Genomic DNA, 20,312 nt, shown 5'->3' with positions numbered 1-20,312 from the left:
AACAGTCCCTTTAATCAAGCAGTGGGTTGCAGAAAATGTATCTGCAGCTATTTTTTTTATCATCAATTCATAATTTCATTCATTTTCTTAATTTTTCAAGCAAAAATCCCTAAATATTCTCTGGTTTCATCTTCTCCAATGTGATGATATAAGAAACTGATCATCAGTTGCGTACATTTCTAACAAATCCTATAAAAGATCTCAGTTCACATGCATGCAGGCTTTGGATGCTGCAGAATGATCCACCCCACCACAAAAGAAAATTGCATATATGCTTCCTATAATAAAGGTCTCTGCAGTGCATATAACTGTGTGTCGCCTCTGTGAGATACATCATCTGAATGCATAGAGGCAACCTGTGGTGAAACTTCCAAGTAACTCGTGTTGTTCGGTGCATTTGGGGACAAGCAGCACCCAATGAATGAGCCATGCTGCTCTGACGAGGCTGCCGAGCGCTGCCGGTCGACACGCCCCCAGCATGGATACAACCAGCCGGATCAGTGCGCTCAGGAGACACGCTCACTATAGCTGGAGAGTGCTGGAAGCCGCGATGGGAGTTAACGCATCCAAGTTTGTAGAGGTCCTGTCACCAGCGTCGTTGCACTAAAACAAAAAAAGACTTTGGGTTTCTCTGAAAAGGAGGCTTGTCTGCGTTTTTTTCTTTTTTTTGTGTCCGAGGCGTTTCTATATATCACAGGATGTTGACGATATTGGAAAGCCGGGTAAGATCATAAAGTCTCTGATGAGAACCTCCTCCTCCTCCTCTTCCTCCTCACCACACACAAAGGGAACCACGGAACAAGTTTTTTTTCTCACGACCATCATTTTTAATTTGTGAATGTCATTAAGAAGCAGAGGAGGCTGTTTCAAAGACAGAATGGATCACTTTGCAGCAGAGTGCCTTGTTTCAATGTCCAGCCGTGCAATTGTCCACGCTCCTCCTAAAGGGAATAACAGGGAGATGATGATTAAACCAGAGAGCCCGTCCTCTTCCTCCAGGACCGGAGAGGAAATCAAAGAACCTTTGGTGAGAGACAACTCCTCTCTCTTTGTGGTGGCGAGGATCCTGGCGGATTTTAACCAGCAGACTCCCAACAATGTTGCCGAGCAGGCAAAAATAATAATAAAGGATGAGAGCACGCCGAACCTCATAGATGATGATGATGATGATGATGGAAACTCTGCCACACCTACCACCATCTCCGATCCTGCGCTCAAACAAAGAGGCAAAAGATCGCGAGGTCGAACTGAGCAAGAATCATCACCTCAGAAAAAGCACAAATGCCACTATTCAGGTTGTGAAAAAGTTTATGGCAAATCATCCCACCTCAAAGCCCATCTAAGGACACATACAGGTCAGTTTCACTGGATGCAAATGTGTGTTGACTTATTGTTCCATTGCCTATAATGAGATATTAAAATACTGATCAGAAGTGTGGTTTCTCTTAAATTCTCATCTATTTATAGGGCTGATGTTTCCTCGAGTCATATATAGCCTATGTGCGTAATAACAGTCCACCCTAAATGAGAATAATCTGCTTCCACAGTTACAGTAAAAGGCCAGAAATTGTGCGCATAGTTTAATATCTGCATTGTTCCTTTAACTTGGATGAACTTTGCGAGATGTCCTTTTCATTTCGGGTGGGAGGGAGGGATGAGGGAGTCCAAAATAGTGCCACTCCCACTCAAGCTTTTGTCACTGCTTTTCCTGCAATGGACAGTCTGTACAAACCGAAACCTGCAGTGCCAAACGCACAACTAAATTACGCAGATCGGGTTTCCAGGTTTTCATCTTGCGCGCGTTAATTAAAGTCAACTTTGTGCAAAACAAAATGCGCACATCACCATCACTCAGAATATAGGAAGCACTGACATGGGCATGCAAAAAAGTTTTCAATCCGGTACCAGTCACCCTGCAGAGTGAATCAGATAAGCAGGATATACGGGTTGACTTTCCTGAAGGACCTCCATACAGTATGTTTGCTCTTTGCATTCCTCTGCATAGGCTGCTGAGAGGAGGGGGGTAAAGATGTAGATGGACTCAAATTGAGGGGGTTGATGATAAGAGCTGTGTGCAGTCGCCTGTCTGCCCAAAGCCCTTTGTTGTGATGTGCCACACCCCCGCTAGACAGACTGCCAGCTGATCTGGCCAGCAACAGACTCAGCTAGCTGAGCCTCGACTGAGAGGAGCCTCTCCTCCAGCTCCCTCTGCAGCTCTACATCCTCCTTTCTCCACACACACAAACACATACAAGTACATCAGCCTGACAGCTCAAACACAATAGTTCTGGATTATATATCTGAGTCATATAGGAATTTAATTCCACATAAATATGTGCACATAAAATGCAAAATAGGTGGGATACCTTCTTTTCTTTTCTTTTTTGCATAACTCACTCCTTGTTTGTCTCAATATTAAAAAATCGGTGACCCATCCATCCTCACAGGGTTATATTCTTGTCTCAATGCCTATTCTTCTCTCTTCGCCTGCCTGTCTTTGCATCAAGACACACACTCCCCCCTCTGCTGTCTGGCTTTGTGTCCTTATATGACCAGATGTACTATCCTTTAGAGGAATGTCATATGGATGCCAGATGTGATCAAAACAGTATATACACTATTATGTGATGCAGATTAGTCCAGTTTGATTCATTCTTATTGAGAAGTACATTATGCACCACCTTTTATTACACCAGCTGCAGCTTGGTGCAATCAGTGTTTGTCAAAAGAACAGGAGCTAATTTGACTTATGCATGGGGGTATACATAATACTCCAGCATCATTACTTAAATGGTGTCTTTAAGTGCAGCTTTATTACTGTCTATCATCCCTTGTCTCTTTGCCTTCTCTTTTGGGATACACTCTTGTGTCTGGCTTTGTGATTGGTTTGTGTCCTATACAGTTTTGGATCAGGCTTTCTGCTTATTTGATTGGATAGTCACAGAACGTGAGTCACCTCAGTTCAACCGCCTCGTCTCAGCCAAACTTGCAGCAGCAGCAGCAGTGAGAGCCAGCCTCCTGTGCTTCCCTTCAGCCCCGACCATGTGTTTTTAGTGCAGCTTTTTTTTTTTTTCCTCCCTGTAAGCCCTGCCCTTGTCTCTTTGCCTATTAAGCGTTTCCTTTCGCCTGCCTCTCTGTTTGGATATGCTCCCGCGTCTGGCTTCGCGATTGGTTTGCATCCCATAAATTCTGATAATAATGGCTCTTTCTGCTCATTTGATTGGATGGTCCCAGAATGTGGGTCATCTGAGTTCAGCTGGGCTGCCTCAGCCAACCTTGCAGTGCTTTCACAGAGCCAGACTCTCGCAGTGTGTTTCCCTCAGTTCAGCCCCTACTAGCAGAGTCAGGAGAGAATGGATCTCAGCCCAGTCGGCTACAGCCAAACACCGCTATCTAATTGAGGGGGGGGGAAACACTGTTATAGGCTCTAAACAAAGAGCCAGGGACATGGCGTCCTCGCTCGTCTTCTTCTATAAACGCCCAAAGCCTCATCATCCTCCCGGCTTTTGCAGTTCTTGTGTGTAAGAAGAGCTGGAACCTGAGCTACACTGTGTTTCTTATGCAATCAATCCTGTTACTAGCTCAAAATGAACTTCACCCACTAGTAATGTCTTATGAGAGGCATCATCATTCTTATTTTAAATCATGCGAGAGTATTTTTTAGTTTATGTTATGATGTTTTTAGCTATTAAGGAGGATGATTTTTAAGGGTCGGCTCTCCTAAATTACAAATTACAGAAGCCATGAAGATAGTTTCAGCTTTATTTGCTCTTCAGATGCATTTTTTCCTGCCATTCCAGTATAATGGAGGAGTAGTGCAGAGCTCAAAGCATTCAAAATGTACATTTGAGAAACAAACTCAACAGCAGTGTGTTTTCCAGGAAACATACCTTGCTGTGAACAATTTTCATTAGAAAAAAAGCCCGAATGAGGCCTGTGGATTATCCTGAGTAACTGGGGACTATCTCTTTTAAAAAGGTATTAAAAAGTTCCTGGTTTCGGGTTCCCTTAGTAGAGACTAAGTGGGTTCATTTAAGGTTTCTTCAGTGTAAGAGGGACACCAGGATGGATGTAGCAGACATGAGGGAACACGCTGAATTTAAATCGCTCATTAAACTGCATTGAGTTTTGTGGCGAGGAATCCTCCACAGTTGAGGGGTCTAAAGGTTACCAGACAGCTTTTGTCTGATCTCCATGCTGTGGGAGGGTGGGGCTTTATTCTCCAACACATATACTTATCTTGCAGTATGGAAAATGCAGTCATGTCGTTTTAAAATGGAACAAATGAAGGTCGTATAAAAGAAACTGCTTCTGTTTCTCTCAAAGGATTTTTCTCAGCACCAGCTGGTTTCTTTTCATTCATTCTTTATCGACTCTTTGTCTTAAGACGCATAACCGACTCTAACGATGAAGACCCACTTTCCCGAGAGGTATCTTGTGGTCATGAAGTACATGGTGTTCTCTGTGAAGCCTCATTACTCTGCTCCGGTCGTGTCATGCAGACTGCCATCTATAAAGGAGAGATGGCCCCTGACAAGCTCATTACAAGTCCTATCTTCTTCAGAAAGAACAGCCTGGGCCTTCTGCGCCCCCCACAGCTGGGCCTCACAAAAGGCCACCTTGTCAGTGTCCAGGAGCTATTCGAAAACTATTTGAATCACCGGGACGAACAGGGTCAATATTTCACAAAGACAAAGAGCCTATAATGACATATTTTACAGTCGGTTTGACGTTTTGTCTGGAGGTCTTTTGTGTTCCGCTGGGGGTACCTCTAATACTGTGAGATGGCTGTAAATCCCTCTTCTGTCTGTCCTAAAAGAAATAAGTGGCACCACCTGGCAGTACAGCTCCACTGCCATGTAGACCCAGTTATTCATGCATGCTTTCTATTTTGAGCCGAATAACTGTGGTTAATGACACTTTTTTTTAATGTCAAATTATCCCAAATTCCACATGGAAAAAAGAAGCAGGAGTCTCTGATTATGTATACTGCACCTCTGCCAGTGGTTTTATATTTGGCTGCACTGCTACACAGAGTGCACAGTGTTCCTGTGTGGCTGGTGGCAGTGATGATGAGGTAGCAGGGTGGGGATGGGGTTTTCCTGCTCTTGCTTGAGCCTGACCTTGGCACAGCGATGGGTATAAACTCTACTGGGGCACAAGAGGTCAGTCTGTCTACCTGCCACACGGCAGGATTTCCACCATCCCACCCAGTTGAACCGTATTTACTCCTGATGTGTAATAATGACTCCTGGCTCTGTCAGGAGATGCTCACAGTTTCCATTTGTCGCCATTCTGGTGACGTTACAAATGCTTTTAGCCATGCTAGTGGCATGTAGTCGGTCGATCCACCACTGTGGTCCAGACTGAAATATCTCAACAACTATTTGATGGATTGCCATGTAATATTATACAGACATTCACGGTCCTCAGAGGATGAACCTCACTGACTTTGGCGATTGCCTGACTTTTCCTCTCGCGCCACTTGCAGGTCCGTTTTCTCTTGTCCAGTGAATTATCTCAATACCTAATAGATGCATCGTCACCCAAACTGGGTACAGACCAGCGGGCTACCTCCGGGTCTGAAAAGTGAAGCCAATGTGGAAGTGCCATAAACTTGCATTCTTTCTAATAGCCAGCAGGGGGCGACTCCTCTGTCTGCTTTCCTTATTCTGCCACTATGAGGTTGACATTTGTGGTTTTAAGTGAAATGTCTCAACTAATTGATGGCTTGCCATGAAAACAGGTACAGAAATGTGGTACATGTTCCCTTCTGGATGAATTGTATTAATGTATAAATCCCCTGACTCTTCATCTTGTGCAATCATCGGGTCAAAATTTTAATTTGTCCAGTACTTTGGTTTATGATCAAACCTGCAAAACTAATGACATTCCCATCAACCTCAACTGTACTTTATGTTTAGTGCAAATGCTAGCATGCTAAACTAAGATGGTATGTGGGGTAAGCACCACCTGCTAAACACCAGCATGTTAGCATTGTCATTGCAAGCATGTTAGTATGCTGATATTAGCATTCAGCTCAAAGCACCACTAAGCCTAAGTACATCCTCACAGAGCCACTAGCATGACTGTAGACTCTAACTGTGCGTTCCAATACCCATACTCCCATACTATTTAATACGCCAGAAAATGATTTAATATGACCCAATACATAGTATGTCAAATGCAGTTTGCCAAAAATACATACTTCATCCGGTCATATTTTGCAGTATGCAAGCCAGCATGCTTTTCTGGCTTGCAATCCTCTGCCCAGCGGATATATGAGCAAGAGGGTCAAAGTTCAAGGTGCAACGTTATAACAAAGTAGCATGTCCTAATTGTATGCATACAGCATGCAACAGTATATACTTTGTAAGGGCAGCTACAGTATGTACTAAAAGTAAAAATTAAAATGAATGTCATTTGGAACGTAGCCATAGTCTTGTTATAAATTTACTGATGCGTCTTCTTCTGCTGTAAGATAAGACATTTGCCTCGAGAATGAAATCTGTCCAATGGAAGCAGCAAGGTATTAGTTAAATCTACTTGATCCCCGGGATGTAAATAAAACCAAAGTGGAGCCGCCATCTTGCCACTTCTAATCCTCTGGTGCAACGTTCCTGCTCCATGAAAGACATCTCTGAGGCATGTGCTGGGGCACATGCTGTCCATATGCAAGGCTATATGGAAACATACTGTACCAGCTCACAGTAGGGTAGCTCCTCACTAACGTTGGAATGTAAATCTGATTTAACTGTGATTAAGCAGTCAAGCATGCATGGTGGATACTCCTAATACTGTATGTTGCTTCCAGTGGCCCACAGGGCTCATGTATTCTTTAGACAGCTCTGGAGTAGCTCTATAAAAGCTGCTCTGTCTATTCCCCCCCACCAGCTCCTCCCACCCTCCTCCAGCCTGCAAAGCAAAATAGGTGCTGAAGCGTGTTGTGTTGCGAGGCCGAGCCCCGACCACGGCTTGTGGCGCGGTGTTGATTACCAGCGGCAGGAAGAGAGGGATACAGACCTGTGGAACATTTTTATTCAGCTCTCCTGTTCAAAAACCGCCAACCGCATCTTGCATGCAAAGGGAGGGATCTGCAGTACAAAGACGGAGAATATACAGTGCGGCAGGGTGGGGGTGGGGTAAGATACCGGCATATTCACTGTCAATGCCCTCCATTGATGTAGGTCATTTATTCAGCTGCATCTGCAGCTAATCTGATTAATGTTCGAAGGGCTGTGACCTCTGCGGCAGAGAACACCCCTGTCAGCCCGGCGCTCGCAGGGTCCCGTCTGAGAGTTTAAACTCTGACTGTGTCCACTGTGCTGAGCTTGAATAAGAGTGGAAAAGGCTGTGGAGCTCATGTCAGAGGGAGTGTTTTGTCTCTAGCTGGGCTGTTTATGTTCCCTACGGTATGTAAGGTGTGTCCCCTTTCTCCGCGTGATAAATCAGACTGTGGCAAACCACGACACACAGGGGTGTGGCCCCTCGCACGAGATGAGAAGTGTTTTGTGGAGTCTTTGGGGGGAAGGAGGGCATTTTCTCTGAGACATGGAAATATTCAGAGTATCAGGTATAACATTGGACAGCCTGTATCTCCTCTTCTTTGCAGTGTGGTGAGGCCTCTCATGATCCAGCAGGGCTGTGGCTCTTTGTTTGGATGCTGGTTAGTGAGGACGTAAACCACATTTTGAGCTATCGTGTCAGACTCCATCAGTGGAATGAGCCGGCGTTGTGCTGCGTGAGCGAGAGTCACGCGTGATGGGGCATCCCTGCACCCACCTGCTTCTGCCGACCAACTGTAAACACCCATTAAAAGGCTGCAGCTGTTTGTCCTTAGTTAACCAGGGTTTTAGAAGACGAGGAGACTGCCTGCCTGCAACACGTCAAGGCTGCAGGTTGTTTTAGCATGCTCTCAAGGCTGTAAGAGAGTGCCCACTCTAACTAATTGAGGCAAATGTGATGAGCTGGTCAATGTAGACGAGCTATCCCCCTACCTTTCCCTTTAAAGAGTTAAGGGGATAAAGTAATGTATGGCTAAGTGTGTGCAGGAATCACACTCGACCCCTCTTGCATGTCTCCGGGTGAATGTCAATAGCTCTGTGCGGCGCAGACCAAGGGGGAGTGAGTTACGGTTAGTACGCACAGCCCGTCTGATTGAAATGCATTACAGGAGTGGCTCTCCTGCTGGGAGCGAGGCTGCTGCTATTGTTCACAACCTGACAGCTATAGGCCCACAAGGGGAGGCGTGCTATTCAACGGCAATGCAAGGTCCCTCTCAATAAAGACAAAAGATGATAATATATCAAATCCTCCCCGTTTTCAGAGCTTTCTCCGGACGACCTCGGTCTTCGTCACGAGCATCGGACCCACCCAAGGCTCCTTTATTGCAACTTAGTCTTGTTTGCAACAAACTCTGAATGGAGCTTCTGAGAAAACATGTTGTGGTAATTCGACTCCTCTCCCACTGAGTTAATTTTTCATAGACGAGCAGCCACGTAAACAGTTCTGATCTCAGATATGTTTCAAATCAAGCAGCGTCTTTTGTTTCCCTTTCTGCCGACCACAGAACTTTGTGAGCCCTTTGTTGTTATTTTTGCACGAGCAAAGCCTGCATATACCGCTGCCTGCAAAAAAAGTTAATATGTATTCATTGTTCTGCACACACGTTAGTGTTCAGATCTTCTCGGCATGTGACGGTGAGTGTAGAAGGGAGGGGCTGGGCACGGTCGGGTTAACCTTGTCTGCTCCAGTGGTTTATGCTGAAGAGGGGCTCAACAGTCATTTTGGTATTACCCAAAATCCCATGGATGGTTGTATGCTGGCTCCTGGTTGGTTACAGGTCATAGTCTGTTGTAAACACGCGACCAAATTACAGGACTGCGCTGAGCCCTACCTCTGGAGTTAGTGGTGTCCCTCTTATTTCATGCTGCCAAGCTGACTGTGCCACTAAGCCAGCGCTCAAGTGAGGTAGCTCCAACTCTAATGAGCCGTGATCTACAGTCTGACTCCAGTTTTACTTTCCCTGCTGGTCGAGCTGTTTGCTTGTAAAAGTCCACGCAGGTTTAGTGAGGTTTTTGTTCTGAGCAGTGTAAAAGATATTTCCTGTTCGGGTTCTTAGTGTGCAGGCGGAGCAAAGTCAGCTTCAAGGTGATCTCTGATGTATCCACAGGAACTGTATGTTTTTTTCCCTCCTCACCCTGCACAGCTATTTACTCTAGCTCTCTTATGGCAGGCTCACATCAAGGTTTCAGCCGTACACTGTGTGAGTTTGGCCCATGCCTGAGGACACACAAGGAATGTTATCGACTCTCGTTTGAAATGCTGGTAGTCGGTAGCAGGTGACTGAGTTCCTGCGCCGCTGCTCACGTCAAAAAAGAGATTTGATCTCGCCTTTCGCAGACAGCATCCCTTACACCGGGGAGACCAACTCAGATTTCTCTGAACCGTTTCTGCAGAAACCGAAGACTCTTAGATATGAATGAGAGAAGGATGGTGGGAGAGGAGCAGAGATGAGCTGTTTATTTACTGACCCAGTGGCCTCGGAGAGAACAGTTATATAACAAGAGTACCTGTGACATAATCGCATCGCCTTGGAGGGGGGACACTAGTGCTTTAGCGGAGATACAGTTTGCGTGCATGATGTAACTCACTTTACGGGGAACTGGGTCACTGTGTTCGTTAGGGAAAAGCTTCCCTCATTACCCCCCCTTCTACCCTTCACCCTTGCCCTCTGCAACCGACACATTCTGAGAAACACAAACCACACCCTGGATGTGGACGCTGCCAGAGATGGGATAACCAATCGGTGGGGCCCGGCGTCACGATCGCCACGGAGCCCTGCTGCGACAACTAGATGGGAATAAGAGCAGCTAGGGTATAAGGGGTGCAGCTTGCAGCAGTCTTCTTTCAACAGAGATGCGGAGCAATATCTGCAGTCTATTGAAATCTCTTGCAGAGTGACATCTTCCTACCACACAGGGAAATAACCCCTCTCATCATTTCCACTCAGGATCAAAGCGTTAAACCTCCTCATTGTCACCAGAAAATGGGTTTTTACTGCCCAATCCTCATGTTATGAAAGAAGCACCATTAATTGGGGCATTGCGTGTTTTTTTCCTCTCTTTATGTAAGTGAACCTTTCAAGGCTGACATTAAAGCAGCAGGACTTTTGATGCATATTCATATCGTTGACCTAAATGCCAAAAGCAGTTTAGCGGGAGGTGAAAATGGGCATCCGCATTTTCTAAGAAGCTCTAAATAATTTGATGCGTCTCGGTGAGTTGCTGTTGGATACCTGATGCTTCCACTATGGCTGCATTACTGTATCAGGGCAGTTAGACTGGATATCTCAGCCTGGCTCTCTGGTGTCTGGTTAAATATTAATGTGGTTGGATCCGTTACACTGGTTATTGAGCCTTAAGCAGTCCGCAGAGCTTAGCTCTACTTTTTAGCCAATAACTCATTTTGCAGTGCCAGGTGGCAGCGCAGGCTGCTTCTCTTTGCTAATAAGGTATTAAATCAGACCATCATGAGTCTCTTCAATGACATTAGTGTTTTTTAAAAGTTAAACCACCTCTTTTTCTCCAGGGTTTAATCCAGGATGTGTGAATAGGGTCAAACAACCACAGCCTCCTTGTTTTTATGACTTTTAAACTCATGCAGGGCGGATGGGTTGTTTCTTTGTGTGTTAACTCTTGCAGTGATGTTTTGGGGAAAAGGAGACAAAGCTGTAATATGCAAATGTCTATATGTCAGTTACAAAGTTTACATACACTGAGCCCGCAGGAACTGTAGCAGGCAGGGCTGACTGAGTTAGTCTGGACCTGAGGTGAGGCGTCACAGGCAGGAACACAGACCGGGTTGTCTAGACTTGCTCTGTCTGTCTGCATGTTTTGTAACCATGCAGTATAGGGGGGGAGGGACCGAGACGAGTTCTTGTTTTTGAGACTCTCTGGCATCAGGTAGCATATGAGTGTTTTGATGCTGAACAGCACTGTTTCCATTGCAGCCCTGAGGGAAACCACAGAACAAAGAAAGCGTTTGGCAGGCCTGTTTCTGATGTGAGTTTGTCATGCCACCTATAAACATTCACGCATCTCACCATCTATTCCTTTTCATACCTCAGTGACGTGATTGAATATTCTCAGGAAAGTACCATAATAACATTAAAAGAGTACGACGTGCCGCCCTCCGCTATAGTACTGCAAGGTCACGCTGGTAAAATTAGAGCGCTGGATGTTGCTATTGTCAGGCAGAAACTCAGTGGAATGGAACTAAGAGGAGTACAGTATTAGATGTGTTGGCCAGTGGATGCAGAGCGCTGCGTTCAGGCTCCGTGCATGCCCACAGTTTCCACATCAGAATGGAAGGAAACCACAAGATATATAGTACCATCTGGCTTTGAGTAGATTTGTGTCATAGCCCACTTTTTATTGCCTGATGGAGGGGGGAAGGGTGTAATTTCCCATGTGCCGAGTCACAGATAGTTGCATGTTGGAAAATGGGCTGGGTAACCATTGTGAGTGTGATTAGCATCTGGAGCTTAGATAATTAAACTGTGTCTGCTCCTCCAGCACAGCGCCAATTTTTAGGTGATTTACCACAAGTCCCACATCTCACTACAGCCTTTTTGTCTCACTTTTTAATATATATTTTGAGGATCTCTCGGGTGGTTTTGATATCCTTCTCTTTACCGAGCCATCAGACCTATAACCCTGTGATCATTAATCCTTGATGACTCAGAGTCTGCTATGTACAGAAAACAACACAGTCCTGTTCAGCATGCCTGAAGCATGTCTGTTAGCTTTGCACGGCAGCCTTCTTGACTCGTCAACCTATAAACACGTGATAATGAGTCACTACTCTCACTGTGGTGAGCCATTTGGATCATGGTGAGCACCGGGGTGCATCACTGAGTTTCATTTGTCTCGTGTTACACTCACTGACCCTATCAGTACTTTGAAAAAACTTACTGTATATAAATGATCGCCATTGTAAACAGTCCTACAACCGAAAGCACTTAAGGGTGTATTTCACGTTTTGGCCCATTTACCACAAATCACAGACACATAACATTCCTGCCCCAACTCCCCCAAGAATAGTTTGAAAAATTGATTTTTAATTGCTTTTTTTTTTGCAGTTTTATTCCAACCTTTCATCAGCTATGAGCTCCCATTCATCTCAGCACAATGTTCAAGTTGCATAGTTAGTTTGAGATAAGTAACTCATTATAGTGCACTTTGTTTTTATTTCTGTCAAAGTTACAATGTTACTGTTGCATGTTAAAGGTCCAGTGTGTAGGATTTTGGGGGATCTATTGGCAGAAATGCAATATAATATTCATAACTATGTTTTCATTAGTTATAATCACCTGAAACTAAGAATCGTTGTGTTTTCATTAGACTAGAATGAGCTCTTCGGGAGCCGTTCCTCTTCACGGAGCCTGCCATGTTTCTACAGTAGCTAATGGACAAAACAAAACACTGGCTCTTTCGCGTTTTCTACGTTACCTGAAGGCCACCGTAGTTCTCCGACACGCTTGTGAAACTGCGGTAACATGAGCTGCATAGTGCAAAACCTCTGAGCGAGGCGAAGGCCCTGAAAGATACCATGGCGTTACTACGGTTTTGCATTCAGCGGCTCACGTTACCGCAGTCTTGGAAAGGGAGGAGTGAGCGGAAGGGTACTCAATTGGTTGCAATCCGCAACCACACCATTAGATGCCGCCAAATCTTACACACTGTACCTTTAAAGCGTGGATGAATTTAAAAAGTCTGCACTGCAATACCACACAACAATCATGTTACTTTGGCAAAAATAACAGCATGCATGATGTTCACGGAGTGCCTCACAGAAGCCACCTCACCTCAGGTTTCACATCTTTGCAAGTAGATTTTCATATCCGAGTGAAATAAGAGGAAAATGCTGGCTGCATGGAATGTAACAAAAGTGTGGTGTATTTAAAAAAAGGTCAACTCTATATGGACTCCAAAAGGGAGTCAATACCCATAGACCCCCATAGTAAAATGCCCAACTTTACAGCAGATATAAACATGTTTACAGCCTGGTACAAAAAACGGTTTTGGTCTCTATAGCTAATATCCCCGTTCGTGACAACAGCACGGAGGGTGGGTGAATTTTTTATATAACTGACCTGTTTAATTTATATTTAGGCTTATAGTTCTGTATAATGAGGGTGTTGCCACCTTGAGTGACAGCTGGGTGCCGTACCAGATCGCTAGCTGCTGGCTGTCTGCTCTGTCACCCTTTTTGCCCATTTTTGGATTAGGTGTTAGGCTGTGTCGTCACTGCCAAGATGGCGATGGCCGGAGCCACCCACTTTGAGCTACACAACGGCTCTTCAGAAACCTATGGGTGACGTCGCAGAGACTACGTCCATATTTTATTCAGTCTATTGCTAAAACATGCCAAACATGGGAAAAAGTGTGCAAAAAAATGTCAATGGAAAATGGTCAGCAATAAGTAGGCTAAATGATAACAACTAAATTAGCTAAAATTGTTGCCATCTTTGACACTGACGTCTCTCCTCCCCTCTGTGTGTCGCAGGAGAACGGCCTTTCCCGTGCACCTGGCCCGACTGCAGTAAGAAGTTCGCCCGCTCCGACGAGCTGGCCCGCCACTACCGCACCCACACGGGGGAGAAGAAGTTCGGCTGCCCGCTTTGTGACAAGCGCTTCATGCGCAGCGACCACCTGATGAAGCACGCCCGGCGCCACTCAGATTTCCAGCCCGGCATGCTGAAGAGGCCCCACCACGGCGGCAGCAGCACCACACGTCCCAGCTCCCTCAGCGACTACAGCCGCTCGGATGCCTCCAGCCCCACCCTCAGCCCCGCCCTCAGCCCCGCCAACTCGCCTTAAACTGAAACCCAGTCGCACTTTTCTGCCTCTGACCTGCGAGGCCTGTGTTTTTGTCATAACACTTGTGTTGCACAGTTGTCAGCAGCCCCTCCCCCCCCCTTTGCTATTCCTGCGCTTGCTGTGGTGTACCATACTGTACATAACTGCTTATTGTAGTGCAATTACACGTGTGATCCTAAAAGAAGGTAATGCCTTTCCCAGATGGCAATATTTACATTCTGTACCATACGTCTGTATTTTTTTAGCTTCTGATCATGGCTAGTTGTCCAATGTATGTTCGCAGTCAGCTAAACAAGGTTTAGAAGAAGAAGAAAAAAAACAGACACCCTGACAAGTCTTATCAAAAAATGGGTTTTTCTTAGGTTTTTTTTTTTGAGTGGGTGAGGAGAAGGGGTACACACACACCTCAGGATTGAAGACAGTTGCTATTTCTGTAATACCACAGTACTTCACAGTACTCACATTGACTGCACAATATACTCATCACTTTACTCTGAAATTCAACAGGGGTTGAATTTTACGCCCTGCTCAGGGATGGCCTTGTTAGCTTGAAAGAATGAACGCGGTGAAGAGAAACATACAGTAAATATAGCAGCCTTACACTCAACACAATTTTGCACTCTTTGTTTTTTTTGTTGGTTTTCACGTCTCGAGGAAACTAGCCCTGCGGTCATTACGGTCACAATCGTACACAGAACTCATGTCCTTGTGTTGCTGGGGGTTCACATGTAATGTAATTGCTGTGTGTAAACAAAACGATCCCCAAAAAACCTCCTCCTCAGTAAAACAAAATACATCTGTTCCTCCTCTTGCAACGTTAATATTCAGTTGCCATTACACTGGGTTAAAATATGTGTTTCATTAAACGGCGGCGTGCAGTATATACTGTGTAAATCTGCATGGCGGGAGGATCAGGAATATATTGGGTCAACAGAAACTTTAAATAGAGACAGTTAAGTTTCAAAGCAGCTGTTCATGTTTTTTAAAGTGCTATATCATCATCCAGTATTTCACACAAAACAGACACAAAGGGACTTTAGTTGAAACAAAGTTTATCCCTCTCTGAAGCACATAGGAAAAAGTACCAAAGACGAGAGTGAATGAAAGCTTTCTATTCAGTCTTGTAAGCCGCCCTTCATCGAGGCCCGGGGCTGGTGGTTGGCAGTATCACAGGTAGAACCAGACAGCCGGCTCACTTCCCTCCTCCTGGCTCTGCCTTTTGTGGCCTCCCTCGAGGAAACAGCTGCATCCCACAAGAAGCTATTCACGGCCCCGCAGGAGGAGCGCTAACATGCCATTCCTGGGGAGTCCTCCCTCTTCCATCTGGCTCTACCTGTCCTACCTGACTTAGGAGGGTCAAATGTAGGCCAGATGTTGGGCAGAGTCGGGGCATGGTGGAGCACGGAGCAAACAAAGCAGCTATCTGTGATAGACAGGCAAGAGAGGGCAGGACCCGATAAAAGAGGAGAGGTTTATCACGAGCTGAGCAGCACACAGGAGGAGACACCCACCATCTCCTCCTCCCTCCAAACTGTGAGCAGAAAAATGGCTATAATTAGCAGGTTCATCCGACCTGTAGGATAAGAGTAGAGAGAAGCGTGTGAACAACAGTACTACCTAGACAACGCTAGCAGTGTGGGTGGGACCAGCTCCATCCATAAGCACAGGGAGAAATCCTCTTACTACTGCTGGAGAGTCACATTTCACAATGCCAAGGAAAAATCCAAATTCATACAGTTAAAGACCAGAGCTCTCAAAACAGCTGCTTTCAAACTTCTCTCTCGTAAACAAGGGGGCTTTTTTAAACTCTTGTAAAAACATCTGAACCAAAACGAACATATCAGCAAAGTGCAGCCTCACGTCGTCCTCCCCTGTGAAGCTCAGATGTCCCGTGAGAAATTGGACTTGTGTTTCTAGACAGACATGCCTCAATAAGTCAGGCAAAAGGCACAGTAAACCCTCCGTGGAAGCGGGCACCACTATCCAAACTGCTGCAGCCCCCGCCAGTCTGTGTTATGCCTACATTTTTTCTTTTAATGCTTCAGCACTACGGCCGGAAATAGTTTCCTCCCATGTGTTTGGTCCTGTCAGACCCCTCCAGACTGTTGAATCGCATGTGCTATAGCTTCATCCGACCAACGACTCTCGGCCATGCAGTCCCGTGCTTCACACTATATGCATGTTAACAACTGCGCCCTTGGAAGCGCAGAGGGGTTTTGAGGCGGTCTGGCAGGTGTTGAGTTCATGAATGGCCGGCCTTGTCCCCAGTTCTCCACAGCAGCCATCTCTCTTTAAAGTTGTGAAGAATCAGCTCTGTCACATCCTCCAGAAAGAAAACATCCCTTATTTTAGATCCGATGCAGTAGTTTCCTCAAAACACCACATGTAAAAAAAAGGAAAAAAACAACCCTCTCTGTAAGATGTTAAAATAGTTTCCAGGCTGTAAGATGACACTTTGAATGCCACTGATCAGCAGCTCTTTGTGAAAGAAAGCACTGAGAGGCTTTTACATTTACCATTTCTGGAAACTTTGATTTTTCACAAACTCTTCAAATAGCTGTTGAGCAGCTTTTTGTGGTATCTATCCATGACTTTTTTTATAGTCAATTTTTGACTTTGTAGTGTAACTTTATCTTGCAAAAAAAAAAAAAAACATTTCTGAGTAGCTCACCCCTCAAGCAGGTTTCATGAATTCTTAATCCATAATCTGCACATTTACCTCAGGGTCGACATCCGCAAAGCAGATATGGGGCAGTTTGTGGATTTTGTTGTAACATCAGTTGCTGCACAGAAATGTCTGCCAGCCCCCCCCCATCCCCTCCCCTCCTATCGGTGTTCCTGGGTGCTTGGTGCTCACTGCTGGTCAGTGTCCGACCACACTGGAAACACAGGAACGCCTCCGCACGGGGCCCAGCTCCTGCCTCCTCGTAACATCCTACAGTCCTGCGATGTGCCTTAGTAAGCACTGGGCACTCTGGAGGTCTTTTCAGTGAAACGCCCCTTTAGACAGCTTTGACCCTTTTAGCGTCAGTGGACTTACAGTAGGCGACAGGAAGCTCCTACCATCTGAAAACAAAACCGACTGTGACAGTCTATCCATCCATCCACACTGCACCAGTGACATACAGGCCTCCGCAGGCACGAGTGTCTCATAACTTTTATTCTCACTGTACCAAATCTACTTGAATAATTCAACACAAAAGGCCATTGAACACAGTTTTGTACATTGTCCATTTTTACTGTACTTGCTTTTGTTGTCAAATAATTATTAACCTCTCTGGAGAAAGGTGTAGAGTCTGATTTATGTTGTTTTTTTTCCATTGTCTTCAGGTCATTTCAGCAACTCTTTCGAATATATATCAGCATTAAGGTTGACTGTTTTTGTCGGGCTGTTTAAAGGCACCATATTTTGTTAAAAAATAATATTTCTATCCCTGTTAATCAGAAACACTTACTACTCCGTTGATGTCAGGATGCAGGTTATTCCAGTTAGCCTGTTTATCCAAAAACTCCTCCGAGTCAGAAAAGGAAAGGATTGTTTGGGGTGATGAACCTCCTGACCTCTTATGTTTGACAATTTCAGATGGAGTGACTCATTTTTCTTTATTATTTAGAGTTTTCCATAAGAATAGAGACCACAGCATTGTGAGTTAGCAATGTAGTCATGATTTTTATTATTGCTTTTTTTTGTCTCATATGAAATGCTTGTATATTTTTCAAAAAATCATACCTCTTGAAATATTTTGACTTTTGTTTGTACCTTCATATCTTTTCAAAACATCCATCATGTAGCTTACGTTTGCTTGATGAGTAGCACAAATAATTGGTGGTTTTATTTGTTCCTACTTGAATGAAGAAGGAGAGAAAGAAAGATACTTTTTTTCTGTAAAAACAACAAAAACAAAACACTGGGCTACATTTTATATAATCATCCCATGTTGTCAGGGTCCTTGTAGATTAAAAAAAATCAATCTTTCCAGGAAATAAGAAAATCTTATTTTTATTATTTTATGTTACAAAACTATTTAAACCACCCCTCCTCTACTGAGCTCCATATATTTGTCTTAGTTTAAACATTTTCTATGTGAGGGATGATGTCAGCTGTAAATTACTATGAAACTCCACTTCAGCGTTTTTTAATCCAACTTTACCATTGTAATCCCGGTGAGATTACAGTTTTCGACATCTGTCAGAGAAAAAAAAGGACTTTAAACAATGGCAAAATGGAAATACAAGGTTTCTACAAGATGCTAACAGTGTACCAGTAAATATTTTGTTTTCTGCTAATTGTAAAAAATATATTAAAGTGAATTGGTTGTTGCCTAGTATGTAAAGAACTAACATTAGTCTTATTTAAAAAAAAAAAAAAAAGATTAATTAAATATATCAGTGATCAGACCGTCTCATCTTCATGACTGGTCTCAGCGTACAAGCATGATCGATGCAATTGTGTGCCAAAACTATAAAGGTAACTTCTTAAAGATACAAAAGTTGAGGGTAAAAAAAACACCTACTATCAGACATTTAACAAACGTGTACAGTTTTATAAAGTGTGACATGTTTTTATGAAATGTACAGGATTTAATGAAGCGACTCTGCATATTTGATATGCAAAGTGCTCTAAGTTAAATATTTCTTTTCTGCTTTATGTAAACATTTTGATTGTGTAGCTTTTGTTATTTAATTTGTACTTCTTTTTTTTTTTTTTGCTGTACAATACTCAATGTATAATGGCTTATTACAGGTATTTTTTTTTTTTTGGACATAAATAATCTTAATGATGATGAAACGCCCAACCATTCCAAAGGATTGAAAATTGCATTTTTGCTATAAATGTGCTGCTTTCATGGACCCGATGCATTTTTGTAGGTTATGAATAGAAGTCTGTCTTGACTGTGAGGTTTTTACACGTTGTGAGTTGTGCACAAGGTACGTTTCTCATTGTTTCCCAGGTTTAAATCTCTCCTTTCCCCTCTGCCGGCTCTATGTGTAGGCTAAGCCAATTCGAACATGCATTTTAAAGTATTGTAATATATAATATTTCAAAGTAAAGGACATACAGAGCATGTCTTCCCTCATGAGATAAAGGCTCGAGGGATAATGTTTGAAGAGGCAGCCATGATAGGAGAGTTGTTCTTGAGCAGTGAGACGGAGCTCATCAGACGCTCCGCAGTTACAAGTTGTTACCAAAGGCTTTGAAGGGAAAGATGAATGTTGCAGTAATTTTGAGCCCCTGGGTTCAACTTTATATGCTGTAAGTGTCGATCAATGGATGTTGTGCTTATGATATGGACCTTTTTCTACATCTCAAATAAGTTGTTTTCTTTCTTTTTTGAAAATCACTTGAATGAACAAAACCGGTTTAATCATATGAGCAAACTAATTCTGAGTAAAAAAGAAACAAAAGAGACTGAGTGAGTAGGAACGTGCAGCGTAAAGCGGACCACATCTGTCTGTACCCTTCACTGACCATGTGGTCTTGCTTGACTGCCTGAACTGCGGCATTTGTAGAAACTAGAAATGCCCGCTGACAAGAAGTCTTTTGCTCAAGCTCTGAATATGTTTGCCCTTAAAGGATTAGTCTGTTGACCTCCCTTTAATTACAAAGAGAGAGCCTCTCACCAGCCTTTTGGTTCTGTTTCCTATACCTGTTTGTCCTCAGCGTAATGTTGCTCTCTCGATACCTCTGTGTGTTTCTCCTCTGCCCATCACCATCAGTTGCCTGTTGTAGTGACTCCATGGTGCTGCCTCCCCTTTCAGCACCAGTATAATCTAATCTGTAAATAACTCTCGACTCAGCTATGGCCAGTACATTTCTCTATGACCTCACTCTAACCTTCAGGTGTCATTTTGTTTATTTTCTCTCAGCAAACCAAAATCACTACATTCAAGTATTACAGTTGTACAGTTCCTCGGATTCTACACACATGTCAATGTGCTGGTCTTAGCTGCTCTGCTGTACCTTTTTATGGCATTATTTTTTACATGTTAGACAATATATTGTGACCATGTCCTATGCAAATATGAAAAATAACAGATTGTTGAATAATGTATGTTGTCATAACTTGTATGCATGAAATAGTGAAGTTTACATTTGGAAATAAATTCATAAAATAAGCAGCTATAATTTGTCATTTCCTCTTCTGTTAACGTTTTTTTGCTGAACAGCGGCCACTTGGGCCACAATTAACACATTATGGGATTATGATAAATGCTAAGACATAGGCTAGTACAGTGGTTTTCAAAATGGGGTTCGAGGACCCACACGGGGTCCTTGACGTGTTTCCAGGGGGTCCCCATCAAAAGGGGGAATAACTTATTTTCACTATAATTCCATCCATAAGTAACAATAACAGAATCTATGACTATTTTGGTCATGGGTTTCATACATTTTCTGTAATAAAGAATCTAAAAGCAAAAATCCTATCA

At 43.9% G+C, this 20,312-nt stretch overlaps 1 protein-coding gene across 1 annotated transcript; it reads left to right on the top strand.

The window, feature by feature from the left end:
* The first annotated feature begins 504 nt into the window (after positions 1–504).
* On the top strand, positions 505–20,007 carry klf13 (Kruppel-like factor 13). Its single transcript, XM_037767745.1, has 2 exons — positions 505–1,355; positions 13,570–20,007. Exons 1-2 carry the CDS (start codon positions 839–841, stop codon positions 13,881–13,883), a joined length of 831 nt encoding a protein of 276 aa, XP_037623673.1. The 5' UTR covers positions 505–838; the 3' UTR covers positions 13,884–20,007.
* Positions 20,008–20,312: the final 305 nt, after the last annotated feature.

Source organism: Sebastes umbrosus, chromosome 4 (genome assembly GCF_015220745.1).
Source record: "Sebastes umbrosus isolate fSebUmb1 chromosome 4, fSebUmb1.pri, whole genome shotgun sequence".
NCBI classification, from domain to species: domain Eukaryota; kingdom Metazoa; phylum Chordata; class Actinopteri; order Perciformes; family Sebastidae; genus Sebastes; species Sebastes umbrosus.
This window is presented reverse-complemented; position numbering and strand designations above follow the sequence as displayed.

Coding starts and splice junctions, on each gene's coding strand:
- klf13 (XM_037767745.1), top strand. CDS start 839: ATGTCATTAAGAAGCAGAGGAGGCTGTTTCAAAGACAGAATGGATCAC. Junction 1,356..13,569: donor CCATCTAAGGACACATACAG/GTCAGTTTCACT, acceptor TGTGTGTCGCAG/GAGAACGGCCTTTCCCGTGC.